Raw genomic sequence first — 24,815 nt, 5'->3', positions numbered from 1 at the left:
GACGATCCAATGGCGAAGCTCGAGCAAGCCACACCTATGCAATGAACCGGGGGGCTTTTATCAGCAGCTGTTTGTCACCCCGGGGGACAGATTTCCCGCAGTCACATTGGTGGTGGTGATGAAGGTGGGAAGATGTGGGAATCGCGCTCGTTGGATGGGCGTGGTTCTAGGATACCCCAGCTCTGGAGGGCTATGTCACAGTGGAGCGGCCTTCTCCTAACCCCGCTGTGGGAGGTCCCCTAGACGAGACGGGAGCTCTTAATTCATGAGCACCCCGCCAAGTCGACAGCTTCATTTTGTCCGCCTCAATCGCAATCGGTTAGGGTCGTGTCTTTTAACGATTTAGAGAGCTCAAGACGTAAGTCGGTTTCCGAAATCTGAGAGTAAATGTCCTAACAAAAACGCAGCCATCAAGGGAGCCAGCAACCTCAATCGACGACCTTCTCCAACTCTCATCGCGACTTTTGTCTCATCTCACTCAGGTCGCCTCGCCGTCCTCACATCCCCTCAAAATGGCGGACCTCGTCAGCACCAAGACCAAGCAACATGTGAAGTTCGCCCCCGCGACTCCCGCCCAGCGCGATGCCGCATGGCGCCTCAACGGCGTCTCATGGGCGCCCCCGATGTCCCTCGAAGCCTACGTCGCCCGCGAGACCGCCCTCTCCAAGATGGCCCTCTCGGAGAACTGCACCTACTACGTCCTCTTCGACCCCGCCGACCCGGAGCACATCATATCCTCCTGCGAGGCCACCGCCAAGACCCTTTTTGTAAGGGACGCCGCCGACGGAACCCTCCGCGAGGAAAAGGCCTACGCCATCGCCTCCGTCTACACGAACCCCTCCCACCGCGGCCACGGCATGGCCACCCTCCTCCTGAACCGCCTCAAGGACGCCATGGACGCCGACTCCCGCGCGAGCGTGCTCTACAGCGACATCGGCACCGTCTACTACGCCCAGCTCGGCTGGGCCGTCTACCCGTCCCTCCAGGTCTCGCTGATCCCGGACGACCCCTCGGCGCTGCAGCCCACGCCGCCCGACGGCGTGCGCTACCTCGCCGCGGACGAGGTCCCCACGCTGTGCGAGAAGGACACGGAGCTGTTGCGGAAGAAGCTCGAGGGCCTGCCGGCCGACGGCAGGACGCACATCGCCTTCGCGCCGTCGGCGGCGCAGATCACGTGGCACTTCGCGCGGGACAGGTTCACGGCGAAGCAGCTGAGGGAGGGCCGCGAGGTGGTCAACCACGGGGCGGTGACGGCGGACGGCGGGGCCTGGGTGTACTGGGACCACGACTTCCGGGAGAAGAAGCTCAAGGTGCTGCGGGTGGCGGGGGATCCGCGGGCGGACGTGACGGCGCTGCTGCACGCTGCGGTGCTGGAGGCGGCGGACTGGGGGCTGGCGAAGGTGCTGGTGTGGAATCCGGACGACGGGGTCGCGGCGTCGGCGAAGAGGGTGAGTGATCGGACGGATGGCGCCGTCAGGGTCGTGTTCGACGAGAGGCTTGACGGGAGCATTCCGAGCTTGAGGTGGAAGGGCGAGGGGGAGGTCGTGTGGGAGGATAATGAGTACTATGCATGGTGCTAGACCGGGCGTATAGACAACAATCATGATGGAACGATATGATATTCCGGCATCTCACCTGGCGAGGACTAGATACAAGCAGCAAAGCCGCGAGTATGGATACATCATACTCCCTCGTCTTACCCGAGGCATCTTTAGCAGGAAGTACAAGCTGATGTTTGAAGTTTTAAAAGTGACATGGGCTACAATAGCTTAAGTAGATATCCCTCACTTTGCTGGTGTAATTGTCCTTCGACCTATCTTTCCCTTGGGCTCGTTTGTGCTCTTCCTTGATCACCAATGAGCAGGGCAAGATGGTCCAGATGTCCGGGTTGGTTCATATAACACCCGATCCGGATATGTTTACTCTGGTCATTGGAACTCAAAGGTGTGGTTGTGCTTTTTGTCACTCAGATCTTTTTTGTTTTCGTTGATGTTTCACCGTCCCTGAGTCTGTGAGGTGACACCAAAGGAGGCCGTCATTTTTTACGTCATGGTCAGAATAGTTGACCAGTGTAAGGTAGCCTGAGATCAATGGGAATGCTGGGAACTTGTTTTGCTCTCTCGTACTGGAGGCAAGTGACTGCTTTGGGTGGGTGAGTTCTCGGGTAGGTGAGCCTTAGGTTGGAAGAAATTTTCGGTTTGAGGAAGGAGCTGCTCTGGTGAATTTTCCAAATGTGAGGCGCGTGTAAAACTCTGCCCACTAGCTAAAAGTGAATTACTCCCAATGGGATATTTCTGTCGTCTGCTTTTTGTTTCCTCCCTCCCACATCACCCTTCTCCATACACCAACCTTCGTCCTACATCAACCACCAATAACTATGGCCCCTGTCAACGAACCCCCGATCGATTGGGACGGTACGTCATGTGCATGAATGATATTCTTCCCATTTATTCTGGAAGAGGTCAAATGCTGACGGGAATACAGCGATTGATGCGGAAGCGGAACGTATATCGTGGGATAGTAAGTGAAAGGAACGGGAGCATCGGTCGGCCCTTGCTTCAGGATTGGGTGTTCAATATGCTAACTAGTGCCGCAGTTCCAGCATTGTGTTGGTTATGTTCTATACCCCGGCCGTTCGACGTGTATCTAACACAAAGTGCTGCAGCGGCTCTGGCGAAGACGGCTGCTAGGAACCCAAAGGTTGTTTGGGAGGAATACGAGAAGGCCAAGACCGAGAAGGAGGCCAAGAAGAAAGCCGCGCCGTGAGTCATTATCTCAGAACCGGTGTGATCTTCACTGACGTTGTGTAGCAAATCCATTTACCACGACCTCACCATCGCTGTTAGTCTCCAATAACATCTGATGACTCTACTGCCACGGACACAACACTGACATGGAGAGATAGGAACTTTACGACATGGAGGTGGCAAAGGTCGAGCGGCTTGTGAAGGAGAGAAACTACAAGGAGGGTTCCGACGAGTCGAAGAAGTCGGACGAGTCCAAGAAGTCGGACAAGGCAAAGAAGTCGGACAAGTCGAAGAAGTTGAAGAAGTGAGCCGCAATCAGGTTATCAACGGCACAAGCATGGGTAGAGCTAGCATACGGCTACGCTCTTCACAAGCAAATATGAGCGCAACTACTCCTACCACTGCCGACAGCATGTATCGAGCTTCTAGGGGGCGACTAAGACAGGAAATTGCAAGAGAAGGGGGGCTTTTGCCTACGGCCTAATCTTATCTGTTCTCGCCGCAAATTCTGTGACTGATGCCCTGTGTTCTCGTCTGACCAAAAAGTGTCAGCACTGCCAACTGATCATTAGCGGCTCACTTCAAATATCATATGCGCCAGAGAAAGCTTGAAATCTGAGATATCTTCTCACATCCTACCGGTCCACGCGAATTTGACACAATCGTGAATTTCATCGATCTGTTCCAAGCTGAAGTTCATGAACGATCAGTACAGAAGTACAACGCCTTACATCGGTTAGGCCAACTTGTCCCTCGATTTTCGCCATTACTGGTGCCAGAATAGTTCTTGACGATGCGAGCGCTGTTCTCCAAAAACATCCACGTCTTACTGTTCCTCCGACAGACATAACTTTGTTGGTGGCTCAGCTATGATCAAGAGAAGAAGGTAGCATGGCGCAGGACTCATCCACATCAGGTTCATGCCGACAGCAGTATGGATTCATCTGTACATTTATCGCTTACCTTGTTCTCTCTCAATATATGGGTCTGAATGGTTACATAGGACACAGAAAACAAAGGAATAGAGGTGGTAATTTTGCTTCTATGGAAGTGGTCATTGTCTGCTTGCTACCACAAACGGAAGATATGACGAATGCGTCTTTCCGCCAATCTTTCCATTGTCCTTACCGGTACAATAGGTCGCCTGGACACTCCTTTCTCTCACTTATATAAAGCTGGGTGCTTTGCTTCTGGCTTAGATATCTCAACCTAACGCAATAAATCAACTCCAAACTCGTCTTTTTCACCGTTCCAAGCTTCCGAAACAAATTCTTTCATCATCACAACCTGACACAGTGGGCTTTCTCTAATAGAGAACCACCATAGCGGAGTCGTCTTCTTCTCTGTCCGATTTCGAGCGCCTTGCTTCTATTTCGAGTCATCATCATGATCGTTGCCGCTCCATCTTAACCTCTACAATGTCAGCACAAAAGCAGGAAACATCCAAGCCCAACAAGGTCATCGTTGTCGAGACCAAGTCGAGTGGACCACGCAGGACGGGGAACGACAACAAAGAGGCTGCTCCTTGGGGCAAGTCCCTCCCTGTATTGGGCACGGCGCATTTGATATCTCCTACCTCGACAGCCCTATGTTTAAGAAACACCTAAACTTTGTGGCCATCCGGCCTCAGAACATGGTGTGTGATAAGGCCGTGAATAGCTTTGAAGGACACTAGGGCTAGGCTTACGTCTACGGTTAATCTAGTTAGAGTTGCAGTGCGCGTGACCAAAGACGTTGACACTGAACACGGCTAGAGATCCTGGAAGGCGGGCGATTTTGGGATAAGGTATGTAACGCCTTCTATTTTGCTACTGGAAAGCCGGATGTCGTCGAGGTCTATCCCATGAGGTGGCAGGACTGCTTCATCGAATTTGATGTTGGGGACAAGGGGTGTCCCGTTCCCGTCGACTGCGTCGAGTATGGACTCGAGGCTACGGATGAAGCCAGACCTCTCGGCATTTACGCGGCGCTGGAGAGCGCAGACTGTGACCCAGAAGAATACCGACGCTGGGTCTGTCTTGGGTACTTCCGTTCAACTGCGAATAAACGGTATGCAATGCTTGAAATGGTATTGAAACTGTGCGACTAACAGCTTCCAGAGGATTTCAGAAAGCTGGAACATCACTTCTTTTCGATGGCAGCCTTCCTGACGCCAAAGATTTGTGAGAAGATCATAAGAACAGGCGCCTCACCTGGGACGGTAAGGATTCCTAAGACTGGGGTTGGGATCGGTGCTTGGAATGTTCTGGTATGTCCTTGCTTGCCTCATTGCCCACCGGAGTTTTATTATGAAATCCGAGAGGATCATAAGCTTCATGATGTACGAGAGTAAGCAATATCATTTACAATAGGAAGACCAAATGGACATGGACCCCTGTCACCATGTTGTCCAAGGAAGACACACGTACGACAAACCTCGATAACACAATGAAGTGCCTCGAAAAGACTGTAACCACCGTGTTAGAATTTCGCGGCAGTAACTCCGTGAAAAAATAAATGCTAAACACGCGCTCTTCGTTCTCGGATGTGGGCTTCGAAAGATAATTCACAGATGTTGTGGACGATATCTACGTCGCAAACGGAGCCAATGTTCTCGGCGCGTGGTTGTAACGCAGCGAGCCTATTCATCAAACCCGCTGCTGCTCATAGATCTTCTTCCATGTAGATGAGAATCCTTGGTTATGAGAGAAGTGGCACACCTGATATATACGCCCTGCTGAATCCCGAAAAGCCTAAAGGCCGCTCATACATGCATAGAGACGTTGGCGTGAGCTGTAGCAGTCTTTCTCTCCCCTCTAGATTTCGTTACCCTTCCCGGTGTGTTTAGTTCGTATTCAGCCAATATCTCCAGGTCCCTTCGTCTCTATCGTCTTCTCTATCGTCTTCTCTATCGTCTCCTCTATCGTCTCCTCTATCGTCTTCCGCATCCTTCACTACTCCCGGTATATTCAATGCCTAATCAGCCGACATCTCAACAGGTGTTTTAACGCGTGGTTTCTGATCGGGTCCACTGAATGTCGAACGTGGGGTGGCAAGGTGCATCAGTCCTTAGCTGGGAGGCATTCTGCCCTACAAAAACCGGTAATCCAGAGCACAGGCAGGTAGCATGAGAGTAGGAGAATCGTGAGAAGATCATAGGATTGCCCAAGAGGTGAAGATGCAAACACAAAAGTTCAGAATAGGAGCAACAGCGCATCAAGACAAGCACTGGGGTGGAGAGCCAACTGTCGCCACCCACCACGCCGAGATTCCTCGGAATATCACATCGACCCAGCAGCAGCATTTTGAAGTTGAGAAACCTCGAAGGCCTTGCGGCCACTTCTGTTCAGCGAACCTCACCATTGGCAGCAGTCGAACTTCCGGAGAAAAAGAACGGTATGTGGACTGGGTGTACCGCTCAATTTCACTCGCTGGAAAAGGAAAGCTGCTTGCGCACAGCTTCAGGGTGTCGCCGTATTCTCGATCGACTCGGCAGGACGCACAGACGGCGGGGGCGGGGGGCGGGGTCGAATTCGGCAGCGATGGAACGACGGAAAAAAGCGAGAGCTCAATAGCTTGTGTACGGCGGAAGGTGACCGCGCCGAGAATGACTGAGAATCATCGAGAAGTAAAGCGGATGTAGGAAGAGAAATCTGGTGTCGGCCGAACGGTAGGTTGCAGAACGCGCAGGTAGACTTCGGCGACTTGAAGAATTGGTTCTCTGGCAAGCTGGACTGTCAGCAGGTCTTCTGAGAGCTGGAAAGTCGCAATAAGAACACATGTAATCGGTCGGTCAGTCAGCCAGGTAGTTAGTCAATGTCGACAGGAATAAGTCGAGGTTGCGAGCTGATGTTATTGTAAGGTAGACTTTGGCAACGGCAAGCTCCGGGAAAGAGCAGTTGTTGCTTCCATTGGCCCTCGGCCAATGGGAGGCTGTCCGTTGATGTGAGGTCACATGATCCGGTCACCACGGCTCGGGGGTGGGGCCGGCACGGAACTTCACCCGTGAAATTTTCCTAATTTGACCTCATGTAAACATTACAGGTGAGAATTTCTCATGCGCTTGAAAACAATCAGCAGACATTCAAAAAGAGATTCAACGACTGCTTTGAAGTTGCAGGTCACGTGGAGATATCTCTGAAGTTCGTTATCTTATCACTCAAGGAAAAATTACCCCTCACTTCCGCTTTGTCCCACGACGGAAAGATGGCGGTCAGCTCAGATTGCTTTGGAAATTCGCCTCAGTCCGTCGCAATTCTGATTTTCTATCCAGATTCTCAGAGATAAAAAAATAATTTTGGAAAAGACCGGCGCCATGGCAACGTGCATCATGCAATGCTACTGCCCCTCCACTGCTTCAGAAGTCCGGGCAGGGAAGAGGAAAACAGCGACATTGCCCTTGTTGGCGGCGCAGGCGCTTAATGCTGCACGTCACCCCTGGCCTGGATCTTGTCGCCACCCCCCGGTCTGACCTTTTTTTTCCCTCGATAGAGAGAGCACGATCAGAATTTTTTTTTTCAAGATGGAACCCCGCATTGCCAGCTGCCGCCGTCCACATCAGCCACATTTTTCCTCGGTCGGTGTGCGGTCATCAAGGGGGCGATATTTAGATTGGGGGCCAACCTTGGCTCACTCGCCGGACGTCGTCACAAGCCTTTGCGTCCATCAAAGTCCATCACGGTTGCCTCTCGTAGTTTGGCGCCGTATCGTTGAAGACAGAGAGTACAGGGGCCTTTTACTAAGGCACAGACAAGAGCCGTGGGCAAGGACAGGCCTCACGGAGGAGCCTTGGTTTCGAGGAAGGATGGACCATGGTCTCGTCGCACTTCTGCTACAGAGGTGCCAGTCTCGAGAGTGCCAAAGAAGTGGCAGAGACTGCCAGAGAACGTGACTCATGCCGAAAGAAGAGTTGGGCTCAGACCTTGGGACGCACCGCTGGGGGTTCCAGGTTGGGCTGCGCGGCAACCTTGCTGACTCTGGCAGGGATCCGGAGGGGTGGAGGGGCAGAAATGGTAGCCATGGAGCCTTATCGCCGTCCATGTACATCAAAGTCTCTCTTGCGTATTGGGACAAAGCACCAGGAGAAAGAGAAAAAATTGTGCTGCCGCGCTGGCGCCTGAGACAGAAGAAGGCAGGTAAGGTAGGCTCAGTGGTGACTTGGCCAGCTCCATGCTGCAGACGGCCCCGGTAAAAAAGAGAGCAGTGATGCCAGTAAGCCCCTCCTTCCCTCAGACGACGACGGGCAGCTAGCTCCCGTTTGGAAAAATCATCGTGATGTGTCGGGATGCCAAAAGGACGGACGGTCTGGCTGAGCCGGCGAATTGACATCACCGTCTTTCAGATCTGCAGCTCAGGGCCTGGGCGTCTGGAGCTCTCGGAGTGGGGTGCAAGATGAGGCCACTGAGACTCTGGGAGAGCTGCGGCATGCGACGGCGGTGCCCGTTTGCAAGGTGTTGCCCCGCGAACAGCGAGCCAGAAAGAAAAAAAAAAGTGCCCCTCCATTTTTTTTCGGTTGCCCCTCGCTTGTGATATCATGGACGGCGGCAATAGTCTACCTAAGACTTGTCACAACTCCTGGGAAGGCACGAACAGGTTTGGTAACTGCTCGTGAGGAAGGAGCGACTAATGGACGGATTAGCTACACGTAGATGCCAAATTTGAGGCAGTTACTGCTGTTTTCGAGCGTAGAGCAAGAGCAGCCCGCAGTGAACGTACTACCTACGTAGGTCGGGTGGCAGAAGGCGCTGGCACGGCGGCCGGCCGGTCGAGGTGGGGTCTGAGTGGCGGGGTGGTAGTACGTGAGACTTTGAGACTCCCGCGGTACCACAAAGCTACGGATACAGAGGTATATGCCAAACTCACACATCTCGACCATTCAAGTCGACCAATCAAGAGCCGCATTTACGTCGACAACAACAATTAAATAATTCCTTGGTGTGATACAATTTCTAGGGCATTCACCGGAGGCAGCGACTGAGACCCACTTGCCCCGCCGCAAAAGTTTTCGAACCCCTCCTTCGCCCGTCGCCGCCCACCCTCGTCGACTTATTCCCCTCCCACTCGACCCAAATCCACACAAACCCATCCGCAACAACCACTCCTCCCTTATAAACTCAACTTCCCCTCACACTCTTCTCTGGTTCTTCTCCTTCTTCCTCTCTTCGTCTAGCATACCGTCGATTATCTTGACATCTGCAAAGTGAGTCCTTTCATCGCAGTCCCTCCTGCCAAAACTCATCACTGACGTGTTCCCTTCCCCACAGCTTTCACTTCAACCACATCTCACTTCTTCGACCAACACCGCAACCATGGGTAAGGAGGAAAAGACTCACATCAACGTCGTCGTCATCGGCCACGTCGACTCCGGCAAGTCGACCACCACTGGTCACTTGATCTACCAGTGCGGTGGTATCGACAAGCGTACCATCGAGAAGTTCGAGAAGGAGGCTGCCGAGCTCGTGAGTACACTTCCCACGATCATCTGCGACCTCTACTAATGAAAAAAACAGGGCAAGGGCAGCTTCAAGTACGCTTGGGTCCTTGACAAGCTCAAGGCCGAGCGTGAGCGTGGTATCACCATCGACATTGCCCTCTGGAAGTTCGAGACTCCCAAGTACTATGTCACCGTCATTGGTAAGTTCTTTGATTTCTTCCGAATCTGCGAATCGCGACAAGATTTCCATGAAATTGCTTGTCCCCAGTGGCCTTTGCGATTTTTGGCGAATTTTTCACCGATTCGCGGATTGCGAGACTGCGGTCTTCGTGGCATTCACATTGGAAACATGCACTAACCCTCATCAGACGCTCCCGGTCACCGTGACTTCATCAAGAACATGATCACTGGTACCTCCCAGGCCGACTGCGCTATCCTCATTATCGCTGCCGGTACTGGTGAGTTCGAGGCTGGTATCTCCAAGGATGGCCAGACCCGTGAGCACGCTCTGCTCGCCTACACCCTTGGTGTCAAGCAGCTCATCGTCGCCATCAACAAGATGGACACCACCAAGTGGTCTGAGGACCGTTACCAGGAGATCATCAAGGAGACCACCAACTTCATCAAGAAGGTCGGCTTCAACCCCAAGTCTGTTGCTTTCGTCCCCATCTCCGGCTTCCACGGCGACAACATGCTTGCCCCCACCACCAACGCTGGCTGGTACAAGGGCTGGGAGAAGGAGGGCAAGGGCGGCAAGGTCACTGGCAAGACCCTCCTCGAGGCCATTGACGCCATCGAGCCCCCCAAGCGCCCGACCGACAAGCCCCTTCGCCTTCCCCTCCAGGATGTCTACAAGATCGGTGGTATCGGCACTGTGCCCGTCGGCCGTGTCGAGACTGGTATCATCAAGCCCGGCATGGTCGTCACCTTCGCTCCCGCCAACGTCACCACTGAAGTCAAGTCCGTCGAGATGCACCACGAGCAGCTCACCGAGGGTAAGCCCGGTGACAACGTTGGTTTCAACGTGAAGAACGTCTCCGTCAAGGACATTCGCCGTGGCAACGTCGCCGGTGACTCCAAGAACGACCCCCCCGCCGGCGCTGCTTCCTTCAACGCCCAGGTCATCGTCCTGAACCACCCCGGTCAGGTTGGTGCTGGCTACGCCCCGGTTCTCGACTGCCACACTGCCCACATTGCCTGCAAGTTCTCCGAGATCCTCGAGAAGATCGACCGCCGTACCGGCAAGTCTGTCGAGAACAACCCCAAGTTCATCAAGTCTGGTGACGCCGCCATCGTCAAGATGGTTCCCTCCAAGCCCATGTGCGTTGAGGCTTTCACCGACTACCCCCCTCTGGGCCGCTTCGCCGTCCGTGACATGCGTCAGACCGTCGCTGTCGGTGTCATCAAGTCCGTCGACAAGTCCGCTGCCTCCGCTGGCAAGGTACGTTCACACATCCTCCCATGTCTACCATCATCATCCACTAACAATCTCATCAACAGGTCACCAAGTCCGCTGCCAAGGCTGCCAAGAAATAAGCGACTTGACTCTCCAGGGTTGGGTTCTGAGTACGCCCGCCGCACCATCGTCGCGGATGCTCACTTCTACGGCTTAACGAATTCCCTTTGCGTGGCATGAGGACACATGATATGGCTCGGAGCACGAATATCGGGAGGAAGGATGGATGATAACGTCAAAAAACTTCTCATGATACGTGCTAGTTAGCACCAAAATAGAGTCCTAGAAGTGATTCCCAAGTTAAAAAACCTGCTGTGCCTTTTTGCCTGTGACGTGTTCGCGACGTGACTCGGTGATTTTGTGCCCAAAGCGATGTCGCTGCTGCGCGGCCGATTGTTGTGGACTGCTGCCGGCTGGATACTGAGCGTCTATGCTTGCCTGTTTCCTCCCTGGAGTACCCCAGTGCGTGAGCGCCGCTCATCGAGTTGGGGTGTGGTGCCTAGTACTCGCCGCGGCTGAGCCAGCATCATGTTGCGGTCCAGACATTTCAACGTCAAGATGTCAAGTTGTCAAGAGACCGGCAGAGGATATCTTCTGTAACCATTTGAGGCGAGGAAGGTTCGTAAAAATTCAGCTGTAGTTACTGGCTGTGACATATTTGATCAAAACCTTGAGTGGCCTTGATTTTAGACTATTGAGCAAGACCCGGACGACGTGAACCTCAATGCAAGGGAATATCTCGTGACGACCGAAGCCGGGTGCGTAGGTAGTCTGCTTATGATGTTTTACTTGATTGGGCTTTTGTTTTTTGTACATATGATACATATTACACGTGGTATAATGACACGTGGTATAATGTCCAGTATATCTTACACCTCACCGCCGTCCTTTGGCTTCTCGCCCTGATCCCCCTCTTCCGAAGCCGCCCCGGCACCGTTGTCTTCCTCCGACCACATGGTCCCGTCAGAGACGGGTCTATCGACTTCTTGCTGAAGCTCGCCCTCATCGGCGGCGAGGCCAGCTTCCCCCTGTTGCTTCTTCGATGCGAGAAACTCGTCGACAGGCAACGACACGCTCTCCTGCGGAGCCTCTCTGGCCGGCGCGTGCCGTTCGGCGACCTTCCTGACGGGGCCGGCTTGCTCTGCCGCCAGGTCCCTCTCTCCAACCCACTTGACTACGTCTCCCCGGGCAAGATCCTCGACGAGGCGGATGTACTTCTCGGTATGTGCCGTCTTCTCCCGTTTCGAGAGGGACTCGTCCGGCGGCGTGGCTTCGAGCACCAGCTCCGCGCGCCGACCGCCGTGGTGGCCGGCCTGGATGCTGTTGTACTGGAGCTTGTGGCCCTGGTACTCGGCCTCCAGCGTGCGGCGCATCTCGAGGCCGGTGAACATGTAGTCGACCGGCGCGTCGATCGTCCCGCCGGCGCGGGTGGCCGAGGGGAGCCCCGAGAGCGTGATCTGCGGCGGGGGACCGAGGCGGCCGGCGAGGAGGTCGAGCTTGGCGGAGTCGATGTACTCGCGGAAGGGTGATGAGTCGAGGGCGGAGGCGGACATGGTTCGTAGGTCGGGCTGGGAGATGCGGAGGTCGATGGGCTGTGAGGGGTATGCGACGTCGACGATGTTGGAGCGTTGGACGGCGACGAGACGCTTGGGGCAGGAGTCCCAGGTGAGGGGGCCTTCGGGTAGGTCGTCGGGGACGGTGAGGTGCAGTTCGAGGAGGCCGGGGAGGTCGCGGGATAAGTTCCCTGCGACTGTCGGGTGGGGACGGAAGGTGAGGATGAGAGACGTCGTGACGGGACCGGCTTTCGTGACGGCGTCGGAAAGGGTGGCTAGACTGGCGGGAGGAGGGGAGGTTGGTGAGAAGATGTGGGTGATGTTCTCGGCGGCGTCGTCGATGCTGAAGCTGCCGGTGCTCTGGTGGAGGATTTGACCAAAGCTGGCGACGGCCGAGGTGTAAGGCTTGCTCCAGGTCTCATCCGAGTCTTGCTGCGGTGCCCGGAGCGGCCGCGGCAGGACCTCGCTAACTTTGAGATGGTCGTCAGACTCATACGATGAAAGACGACCTATCGGCTCCATCCAGCGAGACCACTGTGTGACCCTGTCCAGCCAGGACAGCTTTTCGCGCCCGCCAGCTTGAGGAATGAGCCTGCCTTCGGCGTCTTCTGGGTATTTGAGGGTGACGGTAGAATGTCTGGGGTAAAGAGCGGTGTGTAGAAGACGTCGGACGACGTTGTCCGGACGTTCTCGGCCTTCTTCTGGTGACCCGTCACGGAGCCACGACACACGGATCTGTTTTCCGGTTAGATGGCGGAAGCCGTCATGTCGATGAAAGTCACTGACCTTTGTTTTCTTTCCCGGGACGAGAGTGATGGTACAATTCATGAGCCGACCGAGATGTGACAGGAGTCGAGTGTCGACATCGTTTCTCGAAATCCCTACTGGCTCGATTGTGTGGCTGACCATGTCTTTCGCCGCCTTGTCAAGCTCCTTCAAGATCGTATCCGTCTTGGCCTTGGTGGCGTGAATTCTCAACATTCGGTGGACGAAGATCTTCTCGCCCTCGTCCAGGTAGGTATCCCTGATAAAACTGAGGCGCTTGCCATCCCCTGGTTCTCGTCAGTACATGTCGCAGCCAGAATCCATCTTTGCAACTTACTCGCCAACACAGACAAGAACAGCTCGTTCGCCTTCGTAAAAAGTGTGCCTACACCGTCGACCACCTCTCTGAGCTCCAACTTCCAGGCTTCCTTCATCAGGGTCATGACCAGCCTCTCCTTCGGCAGCAACTCGGCAGTCTCGAGTGTCCGCGCGGGTGTCCAGGACTGCTTCCCTTCAAGCCAGTCGTACTCCACCTCCTCCTTTGCCGATCGTCTTACGACGGCCGAGCTCTCACGGATGAGGTACGCCCGCACCTGCGCGACTGTGAAGCCGTTATGCACCTTGTCGAACAACTCCTCAAACTCCGACTGGTAGACGATGCTGTCGCTGGGACGCAGCTCGTCGATGTGAGCCAGCGCCTCCTCCATGGTGACGCCCCTGTTCATCCTCTCGAGCTCCAAGTCGAGGTCGATCTCCTCCGGTGTCAGGTCTTCCACGGGGAGAATCCTTGGGGGCCGTATCGGCTCATCGCGCATAATGACGGTGCGGGCATGCTTGCCCAGCATCTTGGCCTTGAGATTCGTGGTCTCGAGATACACTCGACGGTTGCCTACGCGCTTATGGTCACGGCGCTCTTTATACTCGAATTTCTTGAACAGCAAAGGGCCATGTTGCTCGGAGGACTGCTCTGTTGCGGCTGCGGCAGGCCCTGGTTCTTTTTTACTATTCGGTGCTGCATCGGCTTCTACTGTCGTAGCCTGGCTCGAAGCAGGTTCGGCTGGCGTTTGAAATGGCGCATCTCTAACAGAGGCATTGTTCGGGTTCGTACGATTCGGTGTCCTATCCCCCTCTTGCTTTTGCTGCGGTGAATCCGCCTCAAGGCGGTCCCACGCAGATTGGGCACTATAACTTCGCCTCTGGAGGAGTTCGGATCGAAAGGGGGGTATTCGTGGTGAGCTATGAACTCTGGTTCGGTCGAGGAGTCGCAATTGGCATCGCAGACATACGCTTCGAGCAAGCGCTGCGCGGGAAATCATTTGGGGTATGAAAATATGCCGGTCAGGAGTGGCAAACTGGTTCAAGGCATTTGGGAATCGTTCAAGTATATCGAGCTAAAGCTCCCAAAATTTGCGACAGGCATGGTGGTTGTCGATAAGATAAGAGATTAGATAAGGAAATCGCGAAGTAAAGTGCGCCGCGTCGCGTCCGATGCAGCAACGACCTTGACGGCAAACCTCATTCATAGAAAAAGGACTTGTCGCAAATTTGGGCAGGCGAAACATATTTCTTCAATATAGCGACCTCGTAACTCTTCGAACACAACTCTCTTTAGTCTCTATCGTCCAGAAATACGTCACCATGCCTCCCTCTCAACGACGCAGAAGACCAGTATGCCCCGCGGCCCCCGCTCACAGATTCACGACTGACATCTAGTCATTAGGTCGAAGACGACGAGTCGGAAGAGGAAGTGCCTCATCGCAGACAGCGCCGCGATAACGACGACTCGGAGGATGCTGGGGAAGATGCAGAGAACGGCGAGGCCAGCCCGGACGACCAGCTCGCCAAGAAATTGGTGCGCTACGCCCTCGCGTGCGAGTTTTCTCGGACCCCGATCCGCCGAGATGGTATCAAGGAGCGAGGTATGCGATGCCCAGCACGCTTTGGGTGACTGCTGCTTACCGTCGACAAGTTCTCGGAGACCAGGGTAGAGCCTTCAGGAAAGTCTTCGATTTGTCGCAGCAACAGCTCCGGACAGTCTGGGGCATGGAGCTGCGTGAACTCGCAGTCAGGGAGAGATATACAATGGCAGAGAAGCGACAAGGTAGGTTCCGACAGAAATCTGAGCATATCCTACTGAGTGCTGACACTGGACAGCATTGAAATCCGGTTCCCAAGCTAAGACCAGCTCCGGCGTCTTCGTCCTCTCCACAACACTTCCCTCCCAATACCGCAATACCACGATCCTCGCTCCCTCAAAAGCCCCAAGCGCCGAGATCGAAGCGTCCTACATCGGCTTCTATTCTATGATCATATCCATAATCTTGCTTAGCAGCGGCGAGCTGTCCGATCAGAAGCTGCGGCGGTATCTCAACAGAGTCAACGCCGAGGCCAACGTGGCCGCCGATAAGACGGAAGATGTTCTTAAGCGGATGCAGGCTCAGGGATATGTAGTTCGCAAGGTGCAGAAGAACCCGGCCTCGCAGGCGAACGACGGCAGCGAGGACATCACATGGCTGGTGGGACCTCGTGGCCAAGAGGAAATCGGCATCGACGGCGTTGCGGGCATGGTGCGAACGGTTTACGGCGAGCAGGCGGACGAGGCGCTTGAGAGGAAACTTGGGGCGAGTCTGGGGATCGAGGCGGTGGATGCAGATGGTGACGCCGACATGTCGCAGGCTCCTGAGGCCGGACCATCACACTGAGGCGGTTTTGGACGTGGAGGGCGTTGCGAGAAAGCCTGCGGGCACGGTGGTGCCACGAATACCCCAGAGTAGAAGCAATCGTCGCTTGCAGATACGTGAAAAGCCAGTGATGGCAATGAATTATCAAGGGTATCTACGCCCTATTTTATGGTCCCAAGCAAAGCAGTCCCCAACGCCTTTGATGTTTTCTCAACCGCGAAACTCGATGCGTAGTAATCCCGTTTCGGCCGTTAATCCTCGCGTACCGGCGGCGGTCCGGCAGGTTGTATCATTTTCTGGTAGCAAGTTAGCACACATGCTATTTATGCCCATCGGACGGGTTCTGCTGAATGAAGACGTACCCGAATCAGTCTCGCTCTGAGCAGTTGCGTGGGCTCGTTCTCGGCCAAGGCCATGTAGGAGAGCATGGGAGGGTGGCCGGCGATGGAGGAGTAGGTGTCGCGGTAGATGTTGGTCTTCCACTCCCAACTCGTCGTGTCGGGGTGTCCTGTGCCGATGTACTTGGCCTGCAGGCGCTCGAGTTCTTGCTGGTTGCGAAGTTTATCGGCCTATCAAGAATTTCTATTAGAATAACACAGTTAGCCGGGTGGAAGAGTACTGACCATTTTGTCTGCGTGGGTTGGTTGTGGATGTTACAGCAAAGTTGTAGATTGAGCAGGCAGAGACAGTTCGACCGTGCTTGGATGCGCCGGCTGAACCCCGGTAAGCGTTCACCGAGATTATCGGAAAGGGACACTCACCTCTGTGGACCCACTTCACCTTGACTTACCTAGGTACGGCACGGACCTCTCAGTCTCGACTTCTTGCTTGGAACTCTCGCTTCAGCAACAGACACATCGGTTCATGATCTCTACTTTATAAAGCTATCCGGAATCTCATCAAGTTGACACAAATTATACTATTCCGACTAGTAGAGATCGTTCTCAACTCAGACTCAACTTCGACACATCCGCCGGACCATCGTCGCCCTGACAACGGCACTCACCATGAGTAGGATCAAGCAAATACAGGATAGCCAGAGGAGGCAACGGAAGACGGCCGACTCCGTCGAGAATATCAAGAGCAAGTGCGCACAGAACCACGGAAAAGCCCATGTTGCGCACTGCAAGGATTGTCATGGAGAGTTGGTGGAGACCATGAGGAGCAGGTATCTGGATTCCAAGGACGAGTGGTTCTCCAACAACACCGGATTCTTGAGCGACCTCGACAGCTTATTCGCGAAGCTCAAGGACTTCACAGACGACCTCAAAGCCATTGAGACCCGGATAGACAAGGAGAAGGCGAAGCACTACCGGGAGACTCTGCCAAAGACGGCGGCAGGCCGTGCCGCCGAGGCGTCCATGGGTAAGGCCACCTTCCAGGCTGCATTGGAGGACGAAGAGAAGCCTATCGCCGATTTGACCGGGGATGTTCGCAAGGCTGTCAACAGTGGTGTCGACAACGTTCCGCGGCTAGCGGATGTACTCTCGAAATTCGACAACTTGACTCCGGAGAAGGAAAATGACGTTATCGTCGACGTCTTCTTCCGCGATCCCAAGACAGGCGAGGTTCCAGCATCATGCGCCAAGTACGTGGAGAAACTGCGGGCCGGGGCGGACCTCGAAGACGTGATGGCAGTGATGGAGGCCGACAAGCCTTCGAGGTCGCAGGCGTCAAGTAATATGGACAGACACAAGCGGACGCTGAACGAGTTGAAGAGGGCGCAGGCAGCACATGAGCAGGATAAGATGCTGAAAGCTCAGAAGCGCCAGCAACCTCCTCCTCAAGCCCCGCAAGTCAACAAGGAGCTGTACGAGCTCCCGCCGTGCAACGTATGCTCGGGCAAGGTGTCTCCAGAAGATGTCATCGCGTGCCCAGCGTGCTTGATCTTCGCCGAGCTGAGCCTGACTAAGAGGACGGTGTTCGACTCGGAGAAGTGTTTTGAGCAAGGCTACGTACGTACTGCTGCAACTCCAGACGGAATGATATTCTGACAAGTGGACAGGAGGAACACGTCAACAGCGCCCACAGCTGCGCCGCCGGCGAAGGCTGCATCCAACTTAAGGACGAGGATGAGGAGATGGGCGACAGCGGCGAGGGAGCCGTCATCTGCGAGGAGTGTGCGGAGCAATTGGGCCAGAGTACTGTCTACTGCTCCTCGCGATGCGCGAGCTCGGATTTCCAGACGCATCGTGACGGGGTGCACATTCCCAACTGGAAAGGTCTTGGGATCGATCTCGACACGCAGGGCGAGCACTTGATCTACGACAACGACGATAAAACCAAGTATCACGTCAACGACATATCGAAGTTTGTGTGGAGGATTGATGATGCATTTGAGCGCATTTTCAAGGGAAACAACCCTGATATCAAGGACTTCAAGCACTGAAGTTGTTATCTGGTACACGTCTTATGACATAGTCGGCAGTCTGTGTCAACTGGCTTCCACAATGAGGGTTAAACGAGGTCTCTGCTGGCCACCAGCCTTTCAATTCCGTTAGATGAAGTTGTTGCGTGAGTCGGAAGCGGGAAGTTCGAGAACCCTCTTGTTCGTTAAGTACCTACTGGAGGAGATCGAGGACTTTGGGGTAGCATAAGAAATGGTTGTATCTAGAACGAATCCAGCCGTCCGATTCGTAGAATCCATCGAAAAACAATCTGCTAAATTTTCCCACAATCGCAAACTTGAAAACATACGTCAGCTTACTTGCATGGGTTGCGGGGACGCAGTCGTCACCAAAGGGAGAAGCTCCGAAGGAGGCCGGAACTTATCTTGATACACCGCTGCAGGCCAAATGCCGTCCCAAGTTGGCGTCACAGCAGTCCAGACCCCTGATTTCCGCCCTACTAGCGGAGTCGAATTAGCGTGGTTCTGTGCATGCATCTGGGGCCCCAGCCAATCGCCAACATCCGAAGGGCATCGGAACATTATTGGCTGCTTTTTTCACTCTCACCCACCGCGATGCGATGCCTGACCTCGTGCATGCTTCACACTGCCGCGTATCTTACCCTGGACACGAGCGGAGCTGCCCGCGATTATTTGCTCTTACGAGCTTCATATCATCATCTCACTGCATTGTTCGCGTCTACGGGGCCCCAGCGGTCTGGTAAGACTCTCTGATTCTCTCGAAAAACAAACCGACCCGTCTTGGCCAGCTTTCATCTACAATCCGTCAGCAGCTTTAACTCCCCACCCACCCGGATGCGGCGACTCACTTGACTTCTTCGTCTTTCATTTCGTTGTCCCTCCCTGGGTTGCCATCCAACGGCCGTTATCGCTTTCCCCTCACCACGCTTCCTTCCGGCTATCAACCCGGCCGTCCCGATCTCCGCCGGACCCTCATCCACCCTTCACGATGGAGCCCAACGCCGAACACGATGGCGCAAACAACACCGCGACCCCACGACAGCGGGTCACCAACGCCTGCGAAGCCTGTAGAGCTGCCAAGGTCAAATGCCAGCCTAGTGTCCAGACTGGTATATGTCGAAGGTGTGTGTGCCTTCCCCTCCTGGCTAGACGACGTTGTCTCCCGAGGCAGCTCGGCGTATAAGTCGACGTGCATACTGACCACATTTTCTGCGCGAATCAGATGCCTTGAATTCAAGAGAGAATGCGTCTTTCGAACTGGACCAAGGACCCGACGACCACGTCAATCTAAATTGTAAGACCTCAACCTGTTTTCCAGGCTTGAATCCTCCAGTGGATGCCTTTGACCGTCTTGGTCTCTTGAATCGACATGCTCACACTGTTCCAGAAATCAAGACGTGCCGAGACCACCGCCTCCACCAGGCCCATCCAAGACCTTCAGCATCGACTTCGAGATGCCCCAGCTAGATGACGTTGACGATGTCGGGAGCCTAGCCACGCGTCATGAGCGTTATCTCGATGAATTCATGCCGCCAGATTCGGACTTGGACTCCATCGACATGATGTTTGGCCTCACTGAATCCGGTAGCGGCGGCTCACACTCCACGATATCATCACCACCATCATCTGGTCCCGCCGTGTCTGTGTCGAGTTTTGGCCTGAAGCCTCAATTCAACCTCGACTCTGCCGAGAAGTTGCTGCAGACGTTTAGGGTCATGTTAAAGAACTACCCGTGCGTCTCACTGCCGCCGGATGCCACCGTCACGTCCTTATCAAAGACGAAACCGTTTCTCCTTCTCGCCATTCTCGCCACAGCTTCCGGTTCCACCGCGTTACAAGGCCACACGTTATACGACGAAGAATTTCGAAAGATACTGGGCCTCAAGTTCGTCGCTGGCTGCGAGCGGACTATGGAGCTTCTTCAAGGCTTGCTCATCTACACCGCCTGGTACGTCGCTTCTCGTCCCGTTCACACGATACACCAACTCACAAACATATCTAGGTACCCATTCCACCTCCGGCCCAAGAGCAAACAAGCTTTCCAATACGTCCGCATGGCTGCCGAGATCCTCCAAGACCTAGACCTCGCCGACGCGCCCCCGGGCCTCACCGCCGCCTCAGATCCCACGCCAGAGCAAATAGACGGGATGCGCGCTTACCTCTCCTGCTACTACCTCATCTCAGCGCACGTCTTGCCTTTCCTACAGTATTTCCGCAAGTGCTCTCTGACCGATGCTAGGTTTGCAACTGGCTGGGCAAAGACGGCGACTCTTCAATTCACCTCGTGGACCGCCACCTGCTGCGACCTTCTCGAGCGGTGCTCCGTCCTCGAGGGCGACCACATGCTGGCATGGCTCGCCCGTATGCAACACATCTCAGAGGAGGCGACCACCTTGGCGAAGATCAAGCCGGCCTCGGAGCAGGTCAAGCAGCAGGTGCATTTCATGAACCTGGGTCTCGAGAGTCAGTTCAGGGAGTGGCGGGGGCGGATGCCCAGCAGTCTCAACGACCTACGTGTGTTGATTCCCGCAAACGAATCCATCAAACATCTCATCGCTAACAACCGCCAGAAACCATAACCGCCGCAAACCTCTTCACTGAAATCTACCTCCTCGCCGCCCCCGTCTTCCAGCTCCGCTCGACGTCAAAGATAGGGGACAGCGACCTTGGCCCGCCCATCCCCGCAAGCCGCCTCCAGCGCTGTCTCACCCTCCTCCGGACCTTCTTCGACTTCATCCTCTCCCTCGACAAGCCCGCCTTCGTCTCTTTCGCCTCCATAGACTGGGGCCGCTTCATCCAGGCCGTCATCGCCGCCATCCGCGTCTCCTTCCCGCTCCCCATCTGCCCGGAGTGGGACCACGCCCGCGCCCGCGAGCAGCTGCAGTTCGGCTCCTACCTGTCGCGGCTGTCGGCGGACCACGAGGAGCTGACGCCCGCGACGAAGCAGATGGACGTCCTGGGCGCGAGCAAGGTCATCTTCGCCGTCATCAAGCGAAAGTACGAGGCCCGCATCGCCAACATCGAGACCCCCGTGAACAAGCTGCCGAGGACGATACGCGGGTGCCCGATGTTCGACGGCAGTCTGGACCAGTACTTTCCGGTCTGGGACCAGAGCTTGAATCCGAGTGGTCCCCACGGCCTGGCCGCCTCGCAGATGCCGAGCGGCGCGGTGACGATGGTGAACGGGCAGCCTGTGTACCACGACCTGTGGGCTACGATGGAGATGGGCTGGCCAGACGGGGCCGTCGGGGATCCCGCGCAGGCGCAGGATGGGTTTGGGCTTGGTGCGGGGAGTGACGGCTCGTTGCAGCTGGATCCGTCGTTTGAGGCGGCGATGAGTATGGGGCCTTCTCCCAACGGGAGCGGGTGAGGACGACCTATTGGAGGGTTTTATCTGTCCATATCTACGAGTCTGGGCTTGGATTTGGAAAGATGTCCAACGAGGTAACCCTCAAAATTCGATATAGCAATGTTGTACAGCGTGTGGGCATGGTCATATGTCGCTTTGGGGGGTTTGGTTTGACATTTTTAACTGCAATGTTCAGGATCCCAAGGGAGAATGAAGCATTCACAACGAGCGTCGTCGAAACAAGCAATGACAAAAAAATATCACGCAACTCTTCGCAGCCCAAGTTGTAACATCTGTTACATTCTGCCGGATATCACCAGTCAGCCTTGAGGCCAAGGGCTATATCGACGTTGTCTTCTACCCATACAACGTTATAGAAGCATTGCAGACTTAGTTGGTCAAAATACAAATTCCGCAGCTCCTTCCCCACCGCATCGTCTTCAAAACCACATCACTCGACCGACGTCCACACCCCTCAACAGGAAATCTGAAGAACTCATCAACCGTCGACGACCGTCCGCGAATGTAAGTCACTCACGCGTGCCCTGCGAAGACACCAAGAAAGGGGGCTTGGTTCCCAACCGGCATTTCCCTATCGTGCCGTCGATCCTCACCATGCTTCTGCGACGAGAGTAGGTGGGATTCCTGCCGACGCATTGGACAACCACCGATTCTTGAGCTCGTGTTGCTGTGAAACCACATGTACGATGGGAGAGTCGGGGGTATATTCATGAGGATGTGCTGAGCCGGGAAGATGGACTGGAAGGTATTTCTGTTTGGACCGGGTTATGGTTGAAAGAGAGAGAAGGAGAGGATTTGCAACAGACGCCGTGAAAATCACCATTTCACACAACGATACTAATCAACAACGTCTGCAGCTGCTTTGTTTTTCTCTCCGTATACCTCATGGTCTCAAATGTGTATATATATATCCGACATCCTTCAAATTCTCTACCCATTCTCTGCCCAAACACACATGCTTCCGGAGCCAGATTCACTCAGAATCAATTTCCATGAACCGGTTCATCCTGGCAAAGGAACAAGAAAGCTGCGCAGCCCTTTAGATGCCATCTTCCAAACATACCAACCATCAAAGTCTCCGCCAAACCCCTCATCCATCTCTCGCCTCTTTCGTCCCACACTGGTGGCAAAGTATTCAGTCAAGATATATACAGACATCCACAAACAGGCCCGCGTGTCCTGCACAGCTCACCGCCAGGACGACCAGACCGGGCTCACCGACAAAGCTGTATGCAAATCAACTCCAGAGCTGCAATCGAGGAAAGATCTTCACATATGGCTGTTGTGCTAATCGAGAGACGCACCCATGATCTGTTAAATATACACGAAACCCCCCGCGAGACAACCAGGAACACGGTCATCGAGACCAAGCACCTCATTCCAGGCGTCGCGTAAGGCAAGCCGGTATCGATAGTAGTCCGAGGTTTCGATACTGTATCTACCTGACAGGCTACTATCCAGTAGGAAGGATCCTGTCGGAATAAGATGGAACATACGCGAACATGCCGTGCGTCACTTCAACTAGGTCATCGAGCCAAGGAAGCGGAGCCTCGCGGCTGTGCTCTACTGGCGCTGCTTCACGTATACTCTGCAAATTGTCCTCTTTCCCGGAGTCGTGTATCCATCATCAGGAGACGGCGCAGGGAGATGATGTACATCGCTCTTACACAAGGACCGAGGAGGAACGTGAACGGAAAATGTTGAGGCGAAATCCTACGCAGATCTCGCGTATCTCATCACGAGCGTGATGTCTACATCTCTCGCCCAAAGGGGAAATATTACCACAATTGTCTATTACACCAGAACACAGGCTGCGCCATGAGCCCGCGTCTTCGATCCGATCCAAGATCGATCCTGGCCAAGATCGGCCTACCACGTTTCGCGCTTACATTCCCGGTAGTTACACGTTACTCTACATCATCACCGCTCTTACATCTACATACTCACCGCCGTGTCATGATGCCGAAACAATCCCTCACCCAGCCAAACCACCCGCGCGCCGCCTCGACGGTATTCAAAATCCTCACCCACCTCCACACGAAAGCCTCGCAGTCCTTGTAATCCTCGGCATACACGTCCCACGCGGCGACCTTCTGCGTGACGCCCCTCTCCTCGTCCGCGACCGCGGGCCCGACGAGGAGCGCCCTGCCGACGACGCCCTCGTCCGCGACGAGCCGCGTCGCGGCGTCCACGACGTCGTCGAGCCTGGCGCCGCCCGCGCTACCGCCCAGCAGCGCGGCCTCGCCGAGGCGGGGCAGCATGTTGCTCTCGCTGACGAAGTAGGGGCACAGCATGTTGAGCCGCACGCGGTGCGACATGTAGGCCGTGGCGCGCATGGCGCGGAAGAGGCCCGTCACGGCGTGCTTGGACATGGTGTAGGGCGACTGGCCGGGGAAGTGGACGACGCCGGCGACGGAGCCGATGAGGAGAATGCAGCGGTCCTTGGCGGAGGCGCCGGTGGTGCCGTCCTGCTTGCCGTTGCGGGGGAGCCAGAACATGCCGAGGTGCGTGGTGTACGTCAGGCCGGTGATGTTGACGGCGATGGTCTTGGTGGATGGTTCCCGGGGGGCATCTGGGTCCGACTTGGAGGGGGTGGGGTTGTCGAAGGCCTGGTTCGCGGGGGGGAGGTTGATGCCCGCGTTGGCGACGACGACGTCGATGGCGCCGTTGGGGGAGAGGCGCGCAGCCTCTTTGAAGAACGTGACCTGGGAATCCCAGGAAGTGACGTCGCAGGTGACGAAGTGGTGAGAACCCTTTGGGTGGTCGGTGCGGAGGGAGGCGATGAGGGCTTCGCCCTCCGAGGCGTTGATGTCGCCGACAATGATATTGGCACCGTGGGACGCCCACTTCCGGGCGAAGAGGGCACCGAGGCCGAGGGCTCCCCCGGTGATTAGGACTGTCTTTTCAGACAATGTGGACGGGTCGTACGGCTTTGTCGTGTCAACCGGACCCGACAGTCCGGTCGTGGGGACGAGGTTGTGATAACCTTGAGCAACCGTCATGTTGGGCGGTGAGGATGTGTGGGACCGGATTTTGTTGAGATGCAGGAAAAGAAAGCCTGGAGCGAATTCGTCACAGTTAGTCTGACAAGATCAGAAGAAGGCTACAGAGATAGAAAGCACACAAACCTCCAATGATAAATATATTGGTAGAGTCGTCGAAAAAGTGATGAAGCTGTAACGCTCAGGGGGGAAGAGCCTCAAGGGAGAAGGGATGGATCCCCAGGACCCCAGCCATCGAGATTAGACGACATCCTCAACAGGAGATACGTTAGAAATGAAGCAATTGGGTACTTTGGTCCATCAAGTGGCTGACGACAACATTGGACCCTTGGCGGCGCCCCAGAGTAAGCACTGTATGTTGTAGTGCGACTGCGGCTGACACCACCCACATGTGCCAAATGGGCTAATGGAAGCCGTACCTGCGCTGCGTCCGTACATCGCGACACTCGTGGATGATAGAT

At 55.0% G+C, this 24,815-nt stretch overlaps 9 protein-coding genes across 9 annotated transcripts; 6 read left to right on the top strand and 3 right to left on the bottom strand.

Annotated features, from left to right (window-relative positions):
- Window positions 1-512: 512 nt before the first annotated feature.
- Window positions 513-1,580, top strand: CkaCkLH20_10936 (uncharacterized protein; the record flags this gene model as incomplete). Its single annotated transcript, XM_038893650.1, has 1 exon — window positions 513-1,580. The coding sequence occupies one exon, from the start codon at window positions 513-515 to the stop codon at window positions 1,578-1,580; it is 1,068 nt and encodes a 355-aa protein (XP_038740986.1).
- A 797-nt stretch (window positions 1,581-2,377) lies between these two features.
- Window positions 2,378-3,055, top strand: CkaCkLH20_10935 (uncharacterized protein; the record flags this gene model as incomplete). The annotated part of the gene is made up of 6 exons (XM_038893649.1): window positions 2,378-2,414; window positions 2,485-2,520; window positions 2,597-2,608; window positions 2,666-2,762; window positions 2,811-2,841; window positions 2,906-3,055. The coding sequence occupies 6 exons, from the start codon at window positions 2,378-2,380 to the stop codon at window positions 3,053-3,055; spliced, it is 363 nt and encodes a 120-aa protein (XP_038740985.1).
- A 5,979-nt stretch (window positions 3,056-9,034) lies between these two features.
- On the top strand, window positions 9,035-10,695 carry CkaCkLH20_10934 (translation elongation factor EF-1 alpha; the record flags this gene model as incomplete). The annotated part of the gene is made up of 4 exons (XM_038893648.1): window positions 9,035-9,184; window positions 9,236-9,359; window positions 9,528-10,600; window positions 10,660-10,695. The coding sequence occupies 4 exons, from the start codon at window positions 9,035-9,037 to the stop codon at window positions 10,693-10,695; spliced, it is 1,383 nt and encodes a 460-aa protein (XP_038740984.1).
- Window positions 10,696-11,484: 789 nt separating this feature from the next.
- CkaCkLH20_10933 (uncharacterized protein) lies at window positions 11,485-13,874 on the bottom strand (the record flags this gene model as incomplete). Its single annotated transcript, XM_038893647.1, has 3 exons — window positions 11,485-12,903; window positions 12,955-13,220; window positions 13,271-13,874. 3 exons carry the CDS (start codon window positions 13,872-13,874, stop codon window positions 11,485-11,487), a joined length of 2,289 nt encoding a protein of 762 aa, XP_038740983.1.
- Window positions 13,875-14,571: 697 nt separating this feature from the next.
- CkaCkLH20_10932 (MAGE family protein) lies at window positions 14,572-15,635 on the top strand (the record flags this gene model as incomplete). The annotated part of the gene is made up of 4 exons (XM_038893646.1): window positions 14,572-14,601; window positions 14,654-14,852; window positions 14,903-15,034; window positions 15,088-15,635. 4 exons carry the CDS (start codon window positions 14,572-14,574, stop codon window positions 15,633-15,635), a joined length of 909 nt encoding a protein of 302 aa, XP_038740982.1.
- Window positions 15,636-15,865: 230 nt separating this feature from the next.
- Window positions 15,866-16,147, bottom strand: CkaCkLH20_10931 (splicing factor 3b subunit 10; the record flags this gene model as incomplete). The annotated part of the gene is made up of 2 exons (XM_038893645.1): window positions 15,866-15,910; window positions 15,977-16,147. The coding sequence occupies 2 exons, from the start codon at window positions 16,145-16,147 to the stop codon at window positions 15,866-15,868; spliced, it is 216 nt and encodes a 71-aa protein (XP_038740981.1).
- Window positions 16,148-16,621: 474 nt separating this feature from the next.
- Window positions 16,622-18,003, top strand: CkaCkLH20_10930 (uncharacterized protein; the record flags this gene model as incomplete). Its single annotated transcript, XM_038893644.1, has 2 exons — window positions 16,622-17,569; window positions 17,620-18,003. The coding sequence occupies 2 exons, from the start codon at window positions 16,622-16,624 to the stop codon at window positions 18,001-18,003; spliced, it is 1,332 nt and encodes a 443-aa protein (XP_038740980.1).
- Window positions 18,004-18,970: 967 nt separating this feature from the next.
- Window positions 18,971-21,352, top strand: CkaCkLH20_10929 (zn 2cys6 transcription factor; the record flags this gene model as incomplete). The annotated part of the gene is made up of 4 exons (XM_038893643.1): window positions 18,971-19,104; window positions 19,370-19,930; window positions 19,985-20,496; window positions 20,553-21,352. 4 exons carry the CDS (start codon window positions 18,971-18,973, stop codon window positions 21,350-21,352), a joined length of 2,007 nt encoding a protein of 668 aa, XP_038740979.1.
- A 1,943-nt stretch (window positions 21,353-23,295) lies between these two features.
- CkaCkLH20_10928 (uncharacterized protein) lies at window positions 23,296-24,354 on the bottom strand (the record flags this gene model as incomplete). Its single annotated transcript, XM_038893642.1, has 1 exon — window positions 23,296-24,354. One exon carries the CDS (start codon window positions 24,352-24,354, stop codon window positions 23,296-23,298), a length of 1,059 nt encoding a protein of 352 aa, XP_038740978.1.
- Between the last annotated feature and the right edge of the window lie 461 nt (window positions 24,355-24,815).

Source organism: Colletotrichum karsti (genome assembly GCF_011947395.1).
Source record: "Colletotrichum karsti strain CkLH20 chromosome Unknown Scaffold44, whole genome shotgun sequence".
Lineage (NCBI taxonomy): Eukaryota > Fungi > Ascomycota > Sordariomycetes > Glomerellales > Glomerellaceae > Colletotrichum > Colletotrichum karsti.
This window is presented reverse-complemented; position numbering and strand designations above follow the sequence as displayed.